This window comes from Bombina bombina, chromosome 4 (genome assembly GCF_027579735.1).
Source record: "Bombina bombina isolate aBomBom1 chromosome 4, aBomBom1.pri, whole genome shotgun sequence".
In the NCBI taxonomy this organism is placed as follows: domain Eukaryota; kingdom Metazoa; phylum Chordata; class Amphibia; order Anura; family Bombinatoridae; genus Bombina; species Bombina bombina.
Genome location: NC_069502.1, coordinates 831,911,288 through 831,932,411, shown reverse-complemented (window position 1 = coordinate 831,932,411; position 21,124 = coordinate 831,911,288). Strand labels below are relative to the sequence as shown.

General features: G+C 38.7%; 2 protein-coding genes across 5 annotated transcripts in view; one reads left to right on the top strand and one right to left on the bottom strand.

The window, feature by feature from the left end:
• Positions 1–3,387: 3,387 nt before the first annotated feature.
• Positions 3,388–21,066, bottom strand: LOC128657173 (gastrula zinc finger protein XlCGF66.1-like). 3 transcript variants are annotated; one of them, XM_053711412.1, is made up of 7 exons: positions 20,408–21,066; positions 18,188–18,290; positions 14,123–14,227; positions 11,651–11,798; positions 11,209–11,295; positions 10,581–10,658; positions 3,388–4,017 (listed from the first exon to the last, which is right to left on the bottom strand). In XM_053711412.1, the coding sequence occupies exons 1-7, from the start codon at positions 20,509–20,511 to the stop codon at positions 3,803–3,805; spliced, it is 840 nt and encodes a 279-aa protein (XP_053567387.1). In that variant the 5' UTR covers positions 20,512–21,066; the 3' UTR covers positions 3,388–3,802. The 3 variants fall into 3 exon arrangements, with proteins under 3 accessions (XP_053567387.1, XP_053567388.1, XP_053567389.1); XM_053711413.1 differs by having other exon boundaries at positions 20,448–21,065; XM_053711414.1 differs by lacking the exon at positions 3,388–4,017 and having other exon boundaries at positions 10,457–10,658; positions 20,408–21,065.
• The window catches only part of LOC128657174 (gastrula zinc finger protein XlCGF66.1-like), a 73,421-nt gene continuing 72,798 nt past the window's right edge, over positions 20,502–21,124 (top strand). The window contains exon 1 of one of the 2 annotated variants that reach the window (XM_053711417.1): positions 20,502–20,574. The gene's annotated coding sequence lies outside the window, so the exon portion shown is untranslated. Of the gene's footprint in view, positions 20,646–21,124 lie in introns of both variants that reach the window. The other variant, XM_053711415.1, reaches the window with a different exon arrangement.

Genomic DNA, 21,124 nt, shown 5'->3' with positions numbered 1-21,124 from the left:
CATTGCACCCACTTGCAAATGGATGATTAACCCCTTAATACAAAAAACGGATTAACAAATTGAAAAAAACGTTTTTTAAACAGTCACAACTGCCACAGCTCCACTGTGGCTTTACCTTCCTCAATATATGACTTTTGAAGCCTTTTGAGCCCTTCAGAGATGTCCTAAAGCATGAAGGGGACTGCTGAGGGAAGCTGAATGTCTCTGTCTGTAATTTTAACTGCGCAAAAAAGCGCTAAAATAGGCCCCTCCCACTCATATTACAACAGTGGAAAGCCTCAGGAAACTGTTTCTAGGCAAAAATCAAGCCAGCCATGTGGAAAAAAACTAGGCCCCAATAAGTTTTATCACCAAAGCATATATAAAAACGATTAAACATGCCAGCAAACGTTTTATATTGCACATTAATCAGAGTATATACCTCTGATAGCAAGCCTTATACTAGTCGCTATTAAATCACTGTATTTAGGCTTAACTTACATTAATCCGGTATCAGCAGCTTTTTACTAGCAAATTCCATCCCTAGAAAAACTTAAACTGCACATACCTTATTGCAGGATAACCTGCACGCCATTCTCCCTCTGAAGTTACCTCACTCCTCAGACATATGTGAGAACAGCAGTGGATCTTAGTTACTTCTGCTAAGATCATAGAAAAAATCAGGCAGATTCTTCTTCTAAATGCTGCCTGAGATAAAATAGTACAACTCTGGTACCATTTAAAAACAATAAACTTTTGATTGAAGAAAAAACTAACTATATTACACCACTTTCCTCTTACTACCTCCAGCTATGTTGAGAGTTTGCAAGAGAATGACTGGATATGGCAGTTAGGGGAGGAGCTATATAGCAGCTCTGCTGTGGGTTATCCTCTCGCAACTTCCTGTTGGGAAGGAGAATATCCCACAAGTAATGGATGATCCGTGGACTGGATACACCTTACAAGAGAAAACACGTTTTACCATTTATCTCATCAAAACAAACTAAAGACCTTTACATAAATCTCTACTTCCAACATTGACACATCTCTGACCTGGTTATCATATGCACAAATAAAACATTTCCTCATTTCTCATAAACACAATGACTTACCAGTTAGATCGACAACAAATGTTGAAAAATTATGTTTGAAGAAGTCAACCCCAAGCCACTTGATCTCCATTCTATATAAGCTGCTTCTTACTCAGGAAGGAAGCAACCTCTCTAATTACACTAAAGCATGGGGGAAAGAGCTAGAAACAGAACTTACACAACAAGCATGGAATAAAATATTTATTAACACCAAAACAGCTTCTATTTCAGCACAAGTACAGGAAACAAACTACAAGTTCCTAATGAGATGGTATCTTACCCCAGCAAGGTTAAAAGTAATATACCCCACTACTATGGGTAAATGTTGGAGGGGCTGCCCCGATGCAGAAACTATACAACACATTTGGTGGGGCTGCCAAAGACTCCAGGTTTTTGGACGGACGTATGTGCAGAACACTACAAAAGATAATACCAAGGGATCCAAAGATTCTATTATTTGCCACTCTCCCTAAGTTAAAAAGCATAGACAAACACAAGATGATGCTCACATTGATCAGCAGTGCAAAAATTATGATCCCTAGACATTGGAAATCCTCAGCGGCCCATCTCTGAAAGATTGGATCGCACAGGTAGATCAGATTCTACAACTAGAACGATACTATTATATTAAAACCATTATGATTGTGTATAAACCTAGCGCCTGTGTGGATCCTATATGCTCCGGCTGTGTTGACCTCTAGCTATCAACTGGAAATTCAAAGTATAACAAGGTATAGCCCGAGCGCCTCACCACTAGTGGGGGCTAGGATGTGTTATTCAGTCTGTGATGTAATAAAAATATTTTGGGTATTTATTAGTTAAAAAGGTATAATGGTGAAAAGTACATTTGGTACACAATTAAAAACAATTTTCCACTGTTAAACTCATTGAAATAATAACAGATTAACATGGATTCATGTGCACATAAGCAATATTACACATATATCTATAATCAGTAATGAAGGTACAATTAAAAAGCTCATTTATATGAGAAATATTAATTCCATTTGATGCAGTGTTATGCCACCTTTGTGGCTAACAGAGGGTAGCACTGAGCCCCTTGCTGGGTCTCTACAGAGATGTTAATCAAGTTTCAAAGAGTGTTTTGGTTAATTGTCTTACTGATCAAAGGTGATCAAGCAAATGGTATGTTTAGTGTTGTTTGTAATCCCAAAGTAGGTGAAACTTCCAATGTAGAAAAAATAAAATAGGTGAAACTCCCATGTATAAAAAATAAAAAATATAAAAATAAGTCAGTGTGTATTACTTTAAAAGTGAACTTGCAAAAAAGGACAAAAACTGCAAATTTATGCAACAATGCCAAAAAGTGCAACAATGCCAAAAATTTAATAAAAATGCAAAAATACAAGTGTGCGTGAAGAAACTAAGTGGTGATACTGGTGATTGAAAAAATAGGTCTCTTAAGATCCAAATGAGAAAGGCCTTCTGAGAGGGCGAAACGCGTTGACAAAGCATCTGATAAGCCTTATTCTTATTATTAAACCTGTACTTGAACATACTACACTATATGGATTATCTTTCACAGAAGAACCCACCTAGGAGCAGGACAGTCTCCAGAAAAATTTGACTTTCTATTTTTGCTACAGGCATCAGCTCTGCAGCTTTGCACACATTTGGATCTTAAGAGACCTATTTTTTCAATCACCAGTATTCACCACTTAGTTTCTTCGCGCACACTTGTATTTTTGCATTTTTATACAATTTTTGGGATTGTTGCACTTTTTAGCATTGTTGCATAAATTTGCAGCTTTTGTCCTTTTTTGCAAGTTCACTTTGACTTTTGGATGATCTGAATTTTTTTTTTTTTTTGCTTGCTTGAACTTTATTTTGGCTTCACTTTAACTTTTAAAGGAATACACACAGACTTATTTTTATTTTAGTTTTATATTTATATTTGTTATACATTGGAAGTTTCCCCTACTTTGGGATTACAAACAACACTAAACATACCGTTTGCTTGATCACCTTTGATCAGTAAGATAATTAACCAAAACACTCTTTGAAACTTGATTAACATCTCTGTGGAGACCCAGCAAGGGGATCAGTGCTACATTCTGTTAGCCACAAAGGTGGCAAAACACTGCATCAAATGGAATTAATATTTTTCATATATATGAGCTTTTTAATTGTACCTTCATTACTGATTATAGATATATGTGTAATATTGCTTATGTGCACATGGATTTGAATGAGTTTAACAGTGGAAAATTTATTTTAACAGTGGAGAATTGTTTTTAATTGTGTACCATTTGTACTTTTCACCATTATACCTTTTTAACTAATAAATACCCAATATATTTTTATTACATCACAGACTGAGTAACATATCCTAGCCCCCACTAGTGGTGAGGCGCTCAGGCTATACCTTGTTATATTATATTAAACTGGTAGGGTCGAAATACACAAGTTCATGTTAAACGTTTGGGAAAATAACAAACCATCATAACGGCCCTACAAACGCATACCCTGTAGGTAGGGAACTAGAGGGACATGTATTGCGCATAATGTTGTCATTCTGTATATACCAATTTTGAACTGCTTATAATGCTTAATGTACAAAGTTAGACTCCATTGAAATCCTGGCTATTGAATTTAAAATCACATAATGGACTATGCTGCTGAAATGAACATTACTATAGCTATGGACGATGGAGAGAATAATGAAAATCATTTCACTTTGTGAGCTTCAGATGGACAATGTGTGTAACATTCTATTTTTTATTTCCAATAAAGAGAAAATTACAAAAAAAAAAAAAAACAGGCACTACCTCATGAACAGAAGACACGTCACACACGCACTTACCTTCATTGTCACACACGCACTTACCTTCATTGTCACTGTCACACATTTCCTGCATTGGAGCTTCCAGCTGACACATTACACTCAGATCTTCTGTTTTAACATCTACATCAGTATTAATGTCATCTGTCATTTATTGCAGACAATATTTCATGGTTTAGGATTTTATTTTACCTTAAAAGCAATTCATGTTTAACATAATAATGGCTAATTATGCCATACACTTAAAGGAACAGTCTACTTGAAAATTGTTATTGTTTAGAAGATAGATAATCCCTTTATTACCCATTCCCCAGTTTTGCATAACCAACACTATAATAGTAATACACTTAACTCTGCGATTACCTTTATCTAAGCCTCTGTAGACTACCCCTTATCTCAGTGCTTTTTGCAAATTGCATTTTATCCAATTAGTGCTGGTTCCTCCATAACCATTGTCATTCTCCACGGGAGTGAGCACAATGCTATCTATATATCATACATGAACTAGAACTGACTGGCTGTGAAAAGCTCATAAAAAGCAGAGACAAGAGGCGTCCTGCAGGGGTTTAGAAAAATTCAATCTTTGAGGTTATAAGTATATTAATATAACAATATTGGTTATGTAAAGCTGGGACAATAACCAAAATCAAGTAGACTGTCCCTTTAATATGTGGGGCATATTGAAACTGATTGATAACATGTATTTTATTAGATTTTAAAAATCAGATGTTACGTTCAATATTTAAAATATACAGCACATATGAAGGAATGAAAATAAAGCATATACACCTACAACATATTTTGGAACTTAAATGTACATATAATAATAATAGTAGATTACATAATGTTACACTACAGTCATTGATTCAAAAGGATAAATTTATTGCAAAGTACCAGATCCATTGTATTCCTATATTATCACATATTTGACTGAATTCAGAATAAAGACAGTTTTCAGAATACCATTTGATGAACTAGAGGGTGAGGGGAAGAAATAAAGATGGCATGTGTGTGTATCATTAACATGAAGCAGAGGGTGAGAGAGAAGGGAAGAGAGGGCATGTGTGTGTATCATTTACATGGAGCAGAGGATGAGAGAGAAGGGAAGAGAGGGCATGTGTGTGTATCATTTACATGAAGCAGAGGGTGAGAGAGAAGGGAAGAGAGGGCATGTGTGTATCATTTACATGAAGCAGAGGGTGAGAGAGAAGGGAAGAGAGGGCATGTGTGTGTATCATTTACATGAAGCAGAGGGTAGGAGAGAGAAGGGAAGAGAGGGCATGTGTGTGTACCATTTACATGAAGCAGAGGGTAAGAGAGAAGGGAAGAGAGGGCATGTGTGTATCATTTACATGAAGCAGAGGGTGAGAGAGAAGGGAAGAGAGGGCATGTGTGTGTATCATTTACATGAAGCAGAGGGTGAGAGAGAAGGGAAGAGAGGGCATGTGTGTGTATCATTTACATGAAGCAGAGGGTGAGAGAGAAGGGAAGAGAGGGCATGTGTGTGTATCATTTACATGAAGCAGAGGGTAGGAGAGAGAAGGGAAGAGAGGGCATGTGTGTGTATCACTTACATGAAGCAGAGGGTAGGAGAGAAGGGAAGAGAAGGCACATGTGTGTGTATCATTTACATGAAGCAGAGGGTGAGAGAGAAGGGAAGAGAGGGCATGTGTGTGTATCATTTACATGAAGCAGAGGGTAGGAGAGAGAAGGGAAGAGAGGGCATGTGTGTGTATCATTTACATGAAGCAGACGGTGAGAGTGAAGAGAAGAGAGGGTATGTGTGTGTATCATTTACATGAAGCAGAGGGTGAGAGAGAAGGAAGAGAGGGCATGTGTGTGTATAATTTACATGACGCAGAGGATGAGAGAGAAGGGAAGAGAGGGCATGTGTGTGTATCATTTACATGAAGCAGAGGGTGAGAGAGAAGGGAAGAGAGGGCATGTGTGTGTATCATTTACATGAAGCAGAGGGTGAGAGAGAAGGAAGAGAGGGCATGTGTGTGTATTATTTACATGAAGCAGAGGGTGAGAGAGAAGGGAAGAGAGCGCATGTGTGTGTATCATTTACATGAAGCAGAGGGTGAGAGAGAAGGGAAGAGAGGGCATGTGTGTGTATCATTCACATGAAGCAGAAGGTGAGAGAGAAGGAAGAGAGGGCATGTGTGTGTATCATTTACATGAAGCAGAGGGTGAGAGAGAAGGGAAGAGAGGGCATGTGTGTGTATCATTTACATGAAGCAGAGGGTGAGAGAGAAGGGAAGAGAGGGCATGTGTGTGTGTGTATCATTTACATGGAGCAGAGGACGAGAGAGAAGGGAAGAGAGGGCATGTGTGTGTATCATTTACATGAAGCAGAGGGTGAGAGAGAAGGGAAGAGAGGGCATGTGTGTGTGCCATTTACATGAATCAGAGGGTGAGAGAGAAGGGAAGAGAGGGCATGTGTGTGTATCATTTACATGAAGCAGAGGATGAGAGAGAAGGGAAGAGAGGGCATGTGTGTGTATCATTTACATGAAGCAGAGGGTGAGAGAGAAGGGAAGAGAGGGCATGTGTGTGTATCATTTACATGAAGCAGAGGGTGAGAGAGAAGGAAGAGAGGGCATGTGTGTGTGTGTATCATTTACATGGAGCAGAGGATGAGAGAGAAGGGAAGAGAGGGCATGTGTGTGTATCATTTACATGAAGCAGAGGGTGAGAGAGAAGGGAAGAGAGGGCATGTGTGTGTATCATTTACATGAAGCAGAGGGTGAGAGAGAAGGGAAGAGAGGGCATGTGTGTGTGTGTAGCATTTACATGAAGCAGAGGGTGAGAGAGAAGGGAAGAGAGGGCATGTGTGTGTGTGTGTGTGTGTATCATTTACATGGAGCAGAGGATGAGAGAGAAGGGAAGAGAGGGCATGTGTGTGTATCATTTACATGAAGCAGAGGGTGAGAGAGAAGGGAAGAGGGTGTGTGTGTATCATTTACATGAAGCAGAGGGTGAGAGAGAAGAGAGGGCATGTGTGTGTATCATTTACATGAAGCAGAGGGTGAGAGAGAAGGGAAGAGAGGGCATGTGTGTGTAGTATTCACATGAAGCAGAAGGTGAGAGAGAAGAGAGGGCATGTGTGTGTGTCATTTACATGAAGCAGAGGGTGAGAGATAAGAGAGGGTATAAGTGTGTGTGTAGTATTTGCATGAAGCAGAGGGTGAGAGAGAAGAGAGGGTATATGTGTGTGTAGTATTTGCATACAGCAGAGGGTGAGAGAGAAGAGAGGGTATATGTGTGTGTAGTATTTGCATACAGCAGAGGGTGAGAGAGAAGAGAGGGTATATGTGTGTGTGTAGTATTTGCATACAGCAGAGGGTGAGAGACAAGAGAGGGTATAAGTGTGTGTAGTATTTGCATACAGCAGAGGGTGAGAGACAAGAGAGGGTATATGTGTGTGTGTAGTATTTGCATACAGCACAGGGTGAGAGACAAGAGAGGGTATATGTGTGTGTGTAGTATTTGCATGAAGCAGAGGGTGAGAGACAAGAGAGGGTATGTGTGTGTGTGGTATTTGCATACAGCAGAGGGTGAGAGACAAGAGAGGGTATATGTGTGTGTGTAGTATTTGCATACAGCAGAGGGTGAGAGACAAGAGAGGGTATATGTGTGTATAGTATTTGCATACAGCAGAGGGTGAGAGACAAGAGAGGGTATATGTGTGTGTAGTATTTGCATACAGCAGAGGGTGAGAGAGAAGAGAGGGTATATGTGTGTGTGTAGTATTTGCATACAGCAGAGGGTGAGAGAGAAGAGAGGGTATATGTGTGTAGTATTTGCATACAGCAGAGGGTGAGAGACAAGAGAGGGTATATGTGTGTGTGTAGTATTTGCATACAGCAGAGGGTGAGAGACAAGAGAGGGTATAAGTGTGTGTAGTATTTGCATACAGCAGAGGGTGAGAGAGAAGAGAGGGTATATGTGTGTGTAGTATTTGCATACAGCAGAGGGTGAGAGACAAGAGAGGGTATAAGTGTGTGTATATCATTTACATGAAGCAGAGGGTGAGAGAGAAGAGAGGGTATAAGTGTGTGTAGTATTTGCATACAGCAGAGGGTGAGAGACAAGAGAGGGTATATGTGTGTGTGTAGTATTTGCATACAGCAGAGGGTGAGAGACAAGAGAGGGTATATGTGTGTGTAGTATTTGCATACAGCAGAGGGTGAGAGACAAGAGAGGGTATATGTGTGTGTAGTATTTGCATACAGCAGAGGGTGAGAGACAAGAGAGGGTATATATGTGTGTAGTATTTGCATACAGCAGAGGGTGAGAGACAAGAGAGGGTATAAGTGTGTGTGTAGTATTTGCATACAGCAGAGGGTGAGAGACAAGAGAGGGTATATGTGTGTAGTATTTGCATACAGCAGAGGGTGAGAGACAAGAGAGGGTATATGTGTGTGTAGTATTTGCATACAGCAGAGGGTGAGAGACAAGAGAGGGTATAAGTGTGTGTGTAGTATTTGCATACAGCAGAGGGTGAGAGAGAAGAGAGGGTATATGTGTGTGTAGTATTTGCATACAGCAGAGGGTGAGAGAGAAGAGAGGGTATATGTGTGTGTAGTATTTGCATACAGCAGAGGGTGAGAGACAAGAGAGGGTATATGTGTGTGTAGTATTTGCATACAGCAGAGGGTGAGAGACAAGAGAGGGTATATATGTGTGTAGTATTTGCATACAGCAGAGGGTGAGAGACAAGAGAGGGTATAAGTGTGTGTGTAGTATTTGCATACAGCAGAGGGTGAGAGACAAGAGAGGGTATATGTGTGTAGTATTTGCATACAGCAGAGGGTGAGAGACAAGAGAGGGTATATGTGTGTGTAGTATTTGCATACAGCAGAGGGTGAGAGACAAGAGAGGGTATAAGTGTGTGTGTAGTATTTGCATACAGCAGAGGGTGAGAGAGAAGAGAGGGTATATGTGTGTGTAGTATTTGCATGAAGCAGAGGTTGAGAGAGAAGAGAGGGTATATGTGTGTGTAGTATTTGCATACAGCAGAGGGTGAGAGACAAGAGAGGGTATATGTGTGTGTGTAGTATTTGCATACAACAGAGGGTGAGAGACAAGAGAGGGTATATCTGTGTGTAGTATTTGCATACAGCAGAGGGTGAGAGACAAGAGAGGGTATATGTGTGTGTAGTATTTGCATACAGCAGAGGGTGAGAGACAAGAGAGGGTATATGTGTGTGTGTAGTATTTGCATACAGCAGAGGGTGAGAGACAAGAGAGGGTATAAGTGTGTGTGTAGTATTTGCATACAGCAGAGGGTGAGAGACAAGAGAGGGTATAAGTGTGTGTAGTATTTGCATACAGCAGAGGGTGAGAGACAAGAGAGGGTATATGTGTGTGTAGTATTTGCATACAGCAGAGGGTGAGAGACAAGAGAGGGTATATGTGTGTGTAGTATTTGCATACAGCAGAGGGTGAGAGACAAGAGAGGGTATATGTGTGTGTGTAGTATTTGTATGCAGCAGAGGGTGAGAGACAAGAGAGGGTATAAGTGTGTGTAGTATTTGCATACAGCAGAGGGTGAGAGACAAGAGAGGGTATATGTGTGTGTGTAGTATTTGCATACAGCAGAGGGTGAGAGACAAGAGAGGGTATAAGTGTGTGTAGTATTTGCATACAGCAGAGGGTGAAAGACAAGAGAGGGTATAAGTGTGTGTAGTATTTGCATACAGCAGAGGGTGAGAGACAAGAGAGGGTATAAGTGTGTGTAGTATTTGCATACAGCAGAGGGTGAGAGACAAGAGAGGGTATATGTGTGTGTGTAGTATTTGCATACAGCAGAGGGTGAGAGACAAGAGAGGGTATAAGTGTGTGTAGTATTTGCATACAGCAGAGGGTGAGAGACAAGAGAGGGTATATGTGTGTGTAGTATTTGCATACAGCAGAGGGTGAGAGACAAGAGAGGGTATAAGTGTGTGTGTAGTATTTGCATACAGCAGAGGGTGAGAGACAAGAGAGGGTATAAGTGTGTGTAGTATTTGCATACAGCAGAGGGTGAGAGACAAGAGAGGGTATAAGTGTGTGTGTAGTATTTGCATGAAGCAGAGGGTGAGAGACAAGAGAGGGTATATGTGTGTGTAGTATTTGCATACAGCAGAGGGTGAGAGACAAGAGAGGGTATAAGTGTGTGTAGTATTTGCATACAGCAGAGGGTGAGAGACAAGAGAGGGTATAAGTGTGTGTGTAGTATTTGCATGAAGCAGAGGGTGAGAGACAAGAGAGGGTATATGTGTGTGTAGTATTTGCATACAGCAGAGGGTGAGAGACAAGAGAGGGTATAAGTGTGTGTGTAGTATTTGCATACAGCAGAGGGTGAGAGACAAGAGAGGGTATATGTGTGTGTAGTATTTGCATACAGCAGAGGGTGAGAGACAAGAGAGGGTATAAGTGTGTGTGTAGTATTTGCATACAGCAGAGGGTGAGAGACAAGAGAGGGTATATGTGTGTGTAGTATTTGCATACAGCAGAGGGTGAGAGACAAGAGAGGGTATATATGTGTGTAGTATTTGCATGAAGCAGAGGGTGAGACAGAAAGGAAGACAGGGTATGTTTGTGAACCAGAGATTTTATTATTACAATCTGTCTGTAATGAGGCTCATCATTTTTATAGGGTGAAATAATTTAAGAATCAGAGTTTTCTAATTGTGAAGCTTATACCATAGATCACTCACTTGCAGAGACATCTGATGGCTGAATATTCTGTACAAGGTCTCCTTGTGATCCTGTGTCTAGATTTTCATTACTGTAACCTGTTAGTTATAATAAAGTATACAATTATTTTTTGGTTGAATGGATTTAAAGGGACATGAAGCACCATTTTTTTGCTTTCATAACTAAAGTAGAGCATACTGTACCATTTTAAACAACTTTCCAATTTACTTCTATTATCTCATTTGCTTCACTCTCTTGGTATCCTTTGTTAAAGGAGCAGCAATGCCCTACTGGGAACTAGCTGAATGCACTGGTGAGCCAATAACATGAGGGATATATTTGCAGCCACCAATCAGCAGCTTCTGAGTCTACCTAGGTATTCAACAAAAGATACCAAAGTAACAAAACAAATTAGATAATAGAATTAAATTGGAAAGTTGCTTAAATGGATAAATGTAGCCACCAATCAGGAAGCGCTACCCAGGGTTCTGAACCAAAAATGGGCCAGCTCCTAAGTTTTCATTCCTGCTTTTTCAAAAAAAGAATTCAATAGAATGAAGAAAATTGATACATTTACATAATTATTAGTAAAGATTAAATAAATGATAAAGATAACATTAACAGTAACTTCTGCCATAGATCACTCACCTGCAGAGACATCTGATGGCTGAATATTCTGTACAAGGTCTCTATGTGTTCCTGTGTCTAGATTTTCATCACTGTAACCTGTTAGTTCTAATAAAGAATAGAATCCGTTTATTTTGTTAAATTGAAATGAAACAATTTTTGTTGCATCTAAAAATGTATTCAATTAACAAACACAAAGCGTCTATTACTTTTTGCATATCAAATATTCACATCTATAAATTAATATTAACATATATACATTGATATATAACTGATTTAACATTAATCTCTCTTGACCATTTAAATGTGTATTTATTATTTTTGTTGGGTATAAAACTAGTTTATAATCAGACAGCTCGTTAGATCACACATGACTGATTCACTGTAGATTTGCTCTGTGTCAGTCACGTCAGTAGTGTATGAGCATTTCCTGAGTGAGATATTTATTACTACACAGAGTTACCTGAGCTCTCATTCCCTGGGATCTCCATAGTCCTTAGTGCTTGGTGACTCCCCATCATGACGTCCTTGTAAAGCTCCTTGTGTCCCTCTATATACTCCCACTCCTCCATAGAGAAATACACAGCAACATCATCACACTTTATAGGCACCTGAAACACACACAACTCATTCAGTACTGACACAGGGACTGGTTCTGTCACACACTTTTACTGACAGAGCCAGGATAATGTTACTGAGAACATGAAGACACAGACAGAAGGTAGTAAACACACAGAGCTAGAGGGGTCAGTAAAGGGCCTTACTATGTCGTGACTGATATAAACATCACATTCCGCAGGAGTGATCACCTTTCCTCTCAGCCTGTGAATGCTGTGTGTGTGGGGGGGGGATGTTACTAAGAACATACAGAGACACAGACAGAAGGTAGGAAATATACACAGGGTCAGAATGGTCAGTAAAGGAAGACACTGTCACATGACTCTGGTATAACATCACATTACCCAACTCACCTCTCTGCTCAGTCTGTGGCTGCTGCTGTGTGTGTGTGTGTGTATGTGTGTGTATGTGTTTATGTGTGTGTGTGTGTATGTGTGTGTGTATGTGTGTGTGTATGTGTGTGTGTATGTATGTGTGTGTGTGTGTGTGTGTGTGTGTGTGTATGTATGTGTGTGTGTGTGTGTGTATATGTGTATGTGCGTATGTGTGTGTGTGTGTGTGTATGTGAGTGTATGTATGTGTGTGTGTGTATGTGTGTATGTGTATGTATGTGTATGTATGTGTGTGTATGTGTATGTGTGTATGTGTATGTGTGTATGTGTATGTATGTGTGTGTATGTGTGTGTGTGTATGTGTGTGTGTGTATGTGTGTGTGTATGTGTGTGTGTATGTGTGTGTGGGGTGGGTACTGTTACAAAGAGCATGTAGGAAAATACTGAGAAACATATTTCCTGAAGAATTGCTGCGCCCTAATGCTGGGGTAATGTCACATTCTCCAGCAGTGTTTACCTCTCTGGTCAGCAACTGAATGTTGTTGTGAGGTGATTGTTTTCCCTATATTGATTCATTTCTATAGAACCAAAGGATTAGAATGTGACCCGTAAGAGATATATATATATATATATATATATATATATATATATATATATATATATATATATATATATATATATACTCAGTATATATATATATATTTATATATATATGCCTCCATTTATCTAAACTAAATACTACTGTCTACATTATAAGTCAAATGATACTGACTGTGTGTGGTGCACAGCTTTGTTCTTGACCTCACTCCATCAGTATCACTCTATTTAGTATAAGAAGTAATTAGATAAAAACATTTAATGAAAATGTTGCCTGTTGTGCATGACTGCATTAGCGTCTAACAGACTTATAATGGTACGTACTAATTAGTATGCTAACCAAATTCACCATGATATCAGAAGCGTATTACCCTGTGCACAATGCATACTTTTAAAAAAAAAAAACTGGTGTAAACTGTTACCGCTACCTAAACGGCCATCACATTTAACCTCTAGAGTGCCAGAACCCCCACAACCACTGAAACCCGTAACTACAATTAACCTTTTTGTTTGCATAAACAAATTTCTATAGATATCAATATATTCTTTGATAGTAACATTTAATTTCAGAGTTTCCATACTTTATGTATTTGCACAAATGTAATCTCTGAGAAAGAAGTCATATTTACAGGACTTTGAAATGTGTCAGGTTTTCATTGTACTACAGAATACTTTTGAGAGCTAAAAAACAGGCTTTTTGATACTGTACGTGATATTGCATGTTCCAATTATACTAAACATTGTGGATTATTAAACAGTTTTAAGTGATTTTTATCTTCATAGCTTGATTGAGGTTTATAAACCCCTTCAGTACCAAAGAATTGTTAGCATTGTTTAAATAAAGTCTTAGTTTTTTAGTTTACTAATCAAAACTATATATATATATATATACAGCCAAAAACGATAAAATAAAAAACATTTTGTTATTTTTTTTTTTTTTTTTTTTTAACAAACTTTGGGTTTCTCACTGAAATTATTTACATAACCCTTGAGAAATCATAACACAAATAGTTGTAAACACTTCTCTGGGATCCCCTGCACAATATCACTTGTCAAAAATACAGCAATGTCACTGATCTGTGAATGTGCACAGCTTCCGTCATAGAGTTCAGAATCACAAGTTACAAAATGGCGGCACCCAGTGTGAAGATGTAAAGCTTCAATATCTGGCACGTATAAGGGGTTAAAATAAGAAAATGGCTTTAAAAAGAGAGCTGCAGGCACAGAAGGAAAAAACAAAAGCCTGGCAAGTAGTAACCATGATACTGTAGTTATACTCAGCAGTTTAAGTCCCTTTAATGCATGTAAACAAACACGTGCAAATACACAAATACAGCCGGTCACAGGGGCACACAGCTGTTATTATGACATATTCCATCAGCTCTCACCTCCCCTGTCAGCAGGTACATGATCTGCAGGGTGTGGGTCAGTATCCTCTCTGTTGTCGTCTTGTCCCCGGTCATGTGACTCGCTGTCAGTGAGTTAGGCACACGCTGCAAGAGTGAAACATAAAAACATCACTGACCCCTCTCACATCACCTGCGCGTATCCTGTTATCATATTCTCCATCTCATAATGGTCACACGACAATCACCTTCTGTAGTCAATCTGAGCACTTGTATAAAACTTAGTGAGTTCCAGCGTTTTACCTGCTGGAGTGTATTCAATTGTTTACAAATATATAAATTTACCTTTATTTTGGCATTTAAAATAACTGATTTTACCCATGGTATTCCTACCTATACTAAAAGTGTTTATACTTAAGTATATGATATATAAAAGTTGGGTAAACAAAGCAAGTAGAAGAAATTACACTCCCTGTTTGTTTGTGTGTAAGAGAGATAAGCAATAAAATGTATGGTATACAAACCTAGATAATATAAACAAGCACAGAAAGTGTGTGTACAGAAAGTGATAAACTAAGAAGATCTGATCCCCCTGCAAGCTCAACTAATTGTAATGGGTTGTGGTTTCAAAGAACAAAAACAGCTGTTTAATTTACAAAAATATATCTAAATAAGTAATTTCTCATGTATTTTATACTCTGCAGCCAATATAACATTAGAAACACATTAAAGGAAAACAATTTTACAGTACACTGTGCCTTTAACCCGTTAGTGACCACAGCACTTTTCCATTTTCTGTCCGTTTGGGATCAAGGCTATTTTTACATTTCTGCCGTGTTTGTGTTTAGCTGTAATTTTCCTCTTACTCATTTACTGTACCCACACATATTATATTTTGTTGTGCTCGCCATTAAATGGACTTTATATTTTCATCTTATCTTATAATTTACTATAAAAAAAAAAAAAAAAATACAGGAAAGGAAAAAATGGAAAAAAAACCACACTTTTTCTAACTTTGACCCCAAAAATCTGTTACACATCTACAACCCCCCAAAAACACCCATGCTAAATAGTTTCTAAATTTTGTCCTGAGTTTAGAAATACCCAATGTTTACATGTTTTTTTGCAAGTTATAGGGCAATAAATACAAGTAGCACTTTGCTATTTCCAATTTTTTTTTTTTTTTTTTTAAATTAGCGATAGTTACATTGGAACACTGCTATCGTTCAGGAATACTTGAATATCCCTTGACATGTATATATATATTTTTTAGAAGACATCCCAAATTATTGATCTAGGCTCATTTTGGTATATTTCATGCCACCGCCAAATGCGATCAAATAAAAACATTTTTTCACTTTTTCACAAATTATTTCACAAACTTTAGTTTCAGGTTTCTCACTGAAATTATTTACAAACAGCTTGTGCAATTATGGCACAAATGGAGGTAAATGCTTCTCTGGGATCCCCTTTGTTCAGAAATAGCAGACATATATGGTTTTGGCGTTGCTTTTTGGTAATTTGAAGGCCGCTAAATGCTGTTGCGCACCACACGTGTATTATGCCCAGCAGTGAAGGGGTTAATTAGGTAGCTTGTAGGGAGGGGTTAATTAGGTAGCTTGTAGGGAGCTTGCAGGGTTAAAGGGACACTGAACCCAAATTTTTTCTTTCATGATTCATATAGAGCATACAATTTTAAGCAACTTTCTAATTTACTTCTATTATCAATTTTAATTCGTTCTCTTGCTATATTTATTTGAAAAAGAAGGCATCTCAGCTAAGGAGCCAGCAAATGTTTGCTTCAGGACCATGGACAGCACTTGTTTATTGGTGCTGACCAATCAGCAAGGACAACCCAGGTTGTTCACCAAAAATGGGCCGGCATCTAAACTTACATTCTTGCTTTTCAAATAAACATACCAAGAGAATGAAGAAAATTTGATAATAGGAATAAATTAGAAAGTTGCTTAAAAATGCATGCTCTATGTGAATCCCGAAAGAAATTTTTTGAGTACAGTGTCCCTTTAATTTTAGCTTTAGTGCAGAGATCAGCCCCTGATCCCTCCCAAACAGCTCTCTTCCCTCCCCCACCCCACAATTGTCCCTGCTATCTTAAGTACTGCAAGTACTAAAATAAAAGTTTATTTTATTTATTTATTTATTTTTTATTTTTTTTTAAAAATGATTCTGCTGTGTAGGATTCCTCCCTTAGCCCCTAACCTCCCTGATCCCCCCCAAACAGCTCTCTAATCCCAACCTCTGCTTTATTGTGGCCATATTGGGTACTGGCAGATGTCTGCCAGTACCCAGTTTGCAATCAAATGTTTTTTTATTCATTTTTTATTTTTTTTTTAAAAAATAACTATTTTCTGTAGTGTAGCTGCCCCCAGATCGATTAATTTTTTTTATTCCCACCCTCTCTTCCCACCGAATCCCACCATGTCCCCGCACGCGATCCCGCCCCCCTCCTCAACCGATGGCCGACCACCCGCCTCCCTGGATAAGCTCCCACCCACCAACGAACACGGCCATCGATGGCTGATGCAGAGAGGGGCAGAGAGTCTGCATCGGACTGCTCAAAACTGTTATTGCAGGATGCCTCAATATCGAGGCATCACTGCAGCAACATGAAAGCAGCTGGAAGCGATCAGGATCCCTTCCACCGCTTTCAAAGACCAACGACATACAGGGTACGTCCTTGGTCGTTACCTGCATTTTTTGCAGGACGTACCCCATACGTCGTTGGTCATTAAGGGGTTAAAGTGATAGAAATGTCAAAATTGAAATGAGCATTAGTGCATTTAAATTTAAAGTAAAAGTGTTTTTGCAATATATTTCCATTAGCAAAAATACTTCTAGTAAAAGCTATAACTATTTCAGCTGCATATGCACATATGCTGTATGTGGCTTGAGCAACAGGATTTAAACACCATGCCTGCTCCGACAGCTGACAGTGGAGTGTATTGCATCAGTGAAGATTTAGTTGGTGCCATATAAGCTGCTGTTGACTTTCTGAGAACAAGTGGTGTTTGAACACTGGTGCATAGGACAATCACAGGATATGTATGCAGCTATAAACAGTAATAACTTTTACTAGAAGCATTTTTGCTAATTGAAGTGTATTGCAAAATGTTTTCAATTCAAAAATAAAATGCATTTATGCACACATCAATTTTGACTTTTCTATCCCTTTAATGTGATTTTTATGCACAATATATCAGCAATTAAATACTGCACTGCACAAGGTCTGCACGCACATTTTTATAACAATTTAAACAATCATTTTGATAGCAATATTTGCAGTACACAACCCTTGAGAAGATTCTTAAATATCCATTTTTGCTGTAGCTTATTAGGGAAATATAAATGAGCCCCTGTACTGATCAAGCAAACACTGTGTAACATGTTGTAAGATCAAACTGGATCCTGCAGGACACATTCCAATATGTTTGAGTGCAGTAAAAAAACACAATATGCAGAGATATATTACAGAAAAACAAGGCAAAATAAACTATAAAATTACCACTACCAATATGAAAAATATTTTTAGGGAATTTAGTTTTATGTTTAATGTCCCTTTGATTGTTGATATCATAAATTGATTAAATGTGTTGGGAACAAAAGGAAATAATAATACAAAATGATGAAGGCAACAGGATTACGGGGGGGGGGGGGTATTGTCATGTGATGAAATGCACCAAGTGATACAGAAATAACAAGAAATATAAAAATGTCATCTATACATGAACCAGAACATATGGAATTAAGTTTTCAGGCACAGGATGTAAGCAGACTAACGAGCTAGCAGGCATTATCTATATATGACATATGTACACATGCTTATGGCCAGTCTATACAATAGCGCTTCCTCTTCTGCACAAATTGCTACTGTTTATACCATATAATTATCAGTTTATTCTTTATTATCCTAAGCCTGACATCACTTCATAAGCCGCCTATTGCTGGTCTGTGTATAGGGATGATGGAACAAATAACAAAAGGCTGCTGGGAAATAACGGTCTCCACAAGTGAATTTCTAGATCAGACTATTCCCAGAACAACTCTACACAGTCACTGCATGAGGTTACTGTTATGATGTTTTCTCACCTTTCCCGTCAGCAGGTAGAGAATCTCCAGAATGTGTTTCAGGATCCGATCAGGCAGCTTCTTCATCTTGTTTATGTCAGTGAGATTGTGTAATAACCGAAAACTGCAACAGAGATTAGAGATATGAGAATAATGGCCAAACAAACATACCTCTACACATATATAAACTAGGGTTGCACCGATACCGATACTAGTATCGGTATCGGTACCGATACCAAGTACTTGCATGAGTACTTGTACTCGTGCAAATGCACCGATACTTAAACCGATACCTCCACTTACTACCCATATGCTATCTTGTGGTGTTTTTTTCAAACTGCATGTTCCCATTTCATTTAAAGCTGGAGTGGAGACTAAACTAAAAATTGTTTACTACTGTTCTGCCAATACAAATTGCTGTTATTTGTATTATTGAAGGAGAGATCACTTTACATTGTTTAGACAAACCCCTGAAGTACAGGGCAGTTAATAAACTGAGATTTCCAGCTCTGGCTAAAATGGCCCAAAAATATCTTTCTGCCCCATGCAGTAGCTTACCAGTCAAATGAAATCTAGCCCATAGTGTTGTTCACCATGATTAAACAGTATTCTGGTGTATTTTTTACTGTATGGCACTTTTGGTTGGTTGCAATTTTATATTTGTTATTTATTGTTGTTGTTAATATATTTTATTGTAATATTTTTATTTCTAAACATGTTCTGTGAACTTTGTGACAAATAAAACCTGTTTTATTATTTCATAATGTCTTTTGAGCTACAGTCCTTCATAATTATAAAGAAGGAATCTTAAATAATTAGTCTGTATTGTGCTTGGTAAACTGTCACATGACATAAAAAAAAGTATTGGTAATTGGTATCGGCGAGTATTTGAAAACAAGTATCGGTACTTGTACTCGGTCTTAAAAAAATGGTATCGGTGCAACCCTAATATAAACACAAACTCCACCCCTAAAATCTATCTGTATACATGTATACCCCACACGTGCGTACACTAACCCACATATACCCATATTACTTATACCAAAACTAATCACACATCTATATATACATATACACATACAGTAATACAACACACACAACTTATAATAAAGGCTTTTTTCTGGTTTAACCCTGGTAATAGAGTGGAGAGGGGCAGAGAGGGTGAGCAGGGGTTGTTTATTAGAGGGGGGGAGTTTGAGAAGGTCAAAGAAAGAAATACATAAGTGCAAGTACCTTATACAATGTTAGTTGATCGATAGATACAAAGACTCAATTCTATCCCCAGTATACAGATATATAATATTATAGAGAGGTTCCCTTTGCATCACGCGCACACAAACACAGCCCCTTCCCAGTAACTTATATACAGGTATATACTATTATAGAGTGGGAGTTCCCTCTGCCTTACAAACACCCCCTCTTCCAATACCTTATATACAGATATATAATATTATAAATAGAAGATTATGTCTCACACACACACAGCCCATTATTGTACCTTATATACATATATATATTATAGTCAGTTCCATCTATCTCATATACACACAGACCACCCCCCCTCCAGTACATAAACAGATATATAATATAATAGGGATTTCCCCTCTGCCTCACAAACACCCCCTCTTCCAATACCTTATATACAGATATATAATATTATAAATAGAAGATTATGTCTCACACACACACACAGCCCATTACTGTACCTTATATACATATATATATATATATATATATATATATATATATATATATATATATATATATATTATAGTCAGTTCCCTCTATCTCATATACACAAAGACCACCCCCCTCCAGTACATAAACAGACATATAATATAATAGGGATTTCCCCTCTGCCTCACAAGAGAACCCTGACCAGTACCTTATACAGATGTTAATATTATAGAGAGGTTAACTCTGCCTCACAATAATACCCTGCCCAGCACTTAGATACAGATGTATAATATTAAAGGGAGTTTCCCTCTACCTCACAATAGCAACCTGCCCTACCTTATATACAGATGTATAAAATTATACAGAGGTTCCCTCTGCCTCAGACACACAGAGAACCTTCTCTGTACAGTAAATATAGATTTAAATTATACAGAGATTCATGCTATAAATCATATACACAGCCTGCTCTCCTGTATGTTATATACATATATAACAGCATAGAGATGCTCTTTCTGCCTCACACGCACTAATCCAGTGCAATAAATACAGATATAAAGCACTTACACAAAGCTACTACTGTGTTTTCTTTTCTTGCAATACTTACTACCATAGTAGCAGCTAGATCCCATCCAGCTGTTGGACCGGTCACGTGACTGCCGTGACTTCATTGATACCTTAGCTGAAAGGGACCGCGTTAACAAATCAGTGTTATACTCCGTGAGCTGTGTGTTGTGAGTTATCAGCTGTCTGTAACAGAGGATGCAGCGTGAGAGCTAACAGAGGCCCCCCTGTTGTCTGATGTGTGAGTCAGGATTGGGGTTGTATGATGAATAGAGGGATGAGGCGTTTGAAGGAGGCTGAGTGAGGTTAAGGGAACTGAGAGTGAAGGAGAGAGGTGTTGAAAGGGCGAGGAGGGGCTGTGGGTGGGTAAGGAGGTGCTGAGAGTGAGGGCAAGAGGTGTTGAGAGGCTGTGTGAGGGAGAGAGGTGTTGTGTGAGTTAGAGGAGGGCTAAAAGGGTAAGGGGAGCTGAGAGTGAAGGAGAGAGGTGTTGTGTGAGCTAGAGGAGGGCTAAAGGGGTAAGGGGGAGCTGAGAGTGAAGGAGAGAGGTGTTGAGGGGCTGTGTGATAGAGAGGAGGACTGAGAGGTTACGATGGCGCTGAGAGTGAGGGATAGAGGTGTTGAGAGTGTGAGGAGGGGCTGTGTGAGGGAGAGAAGGGGTAAAGGGGAGCTGAGAGTGAGGGATAGAGGTGTTGTGAGGAAGAGGAGAGCTGAGAGGTAATG

Bases quoted from the DNA above. Each gene is read 5' to 3' on its own strand.
- LOC128657173 (XM_053711412.1), bottom strand. From the start codon at position 20,511: ATGAAGTCACGGCAGTCACGTGACCGGTCCAACAGCTGGATGGGATCT. The intron at 18,291-20,407 runs GTAAGTGCTTTA...TCTCTGTTGCAG, and splicing joins AAACACAGTAGTAGCTTTGT to TTTTCGGTTATTACACAATC. The intron at 4,018-10,580 runs GTGAGTGATCTA...AATAAATGACAG, and splicing joins GCCATCAGATGTCTCTGCAA to ATGACATTAATACTGATGTA.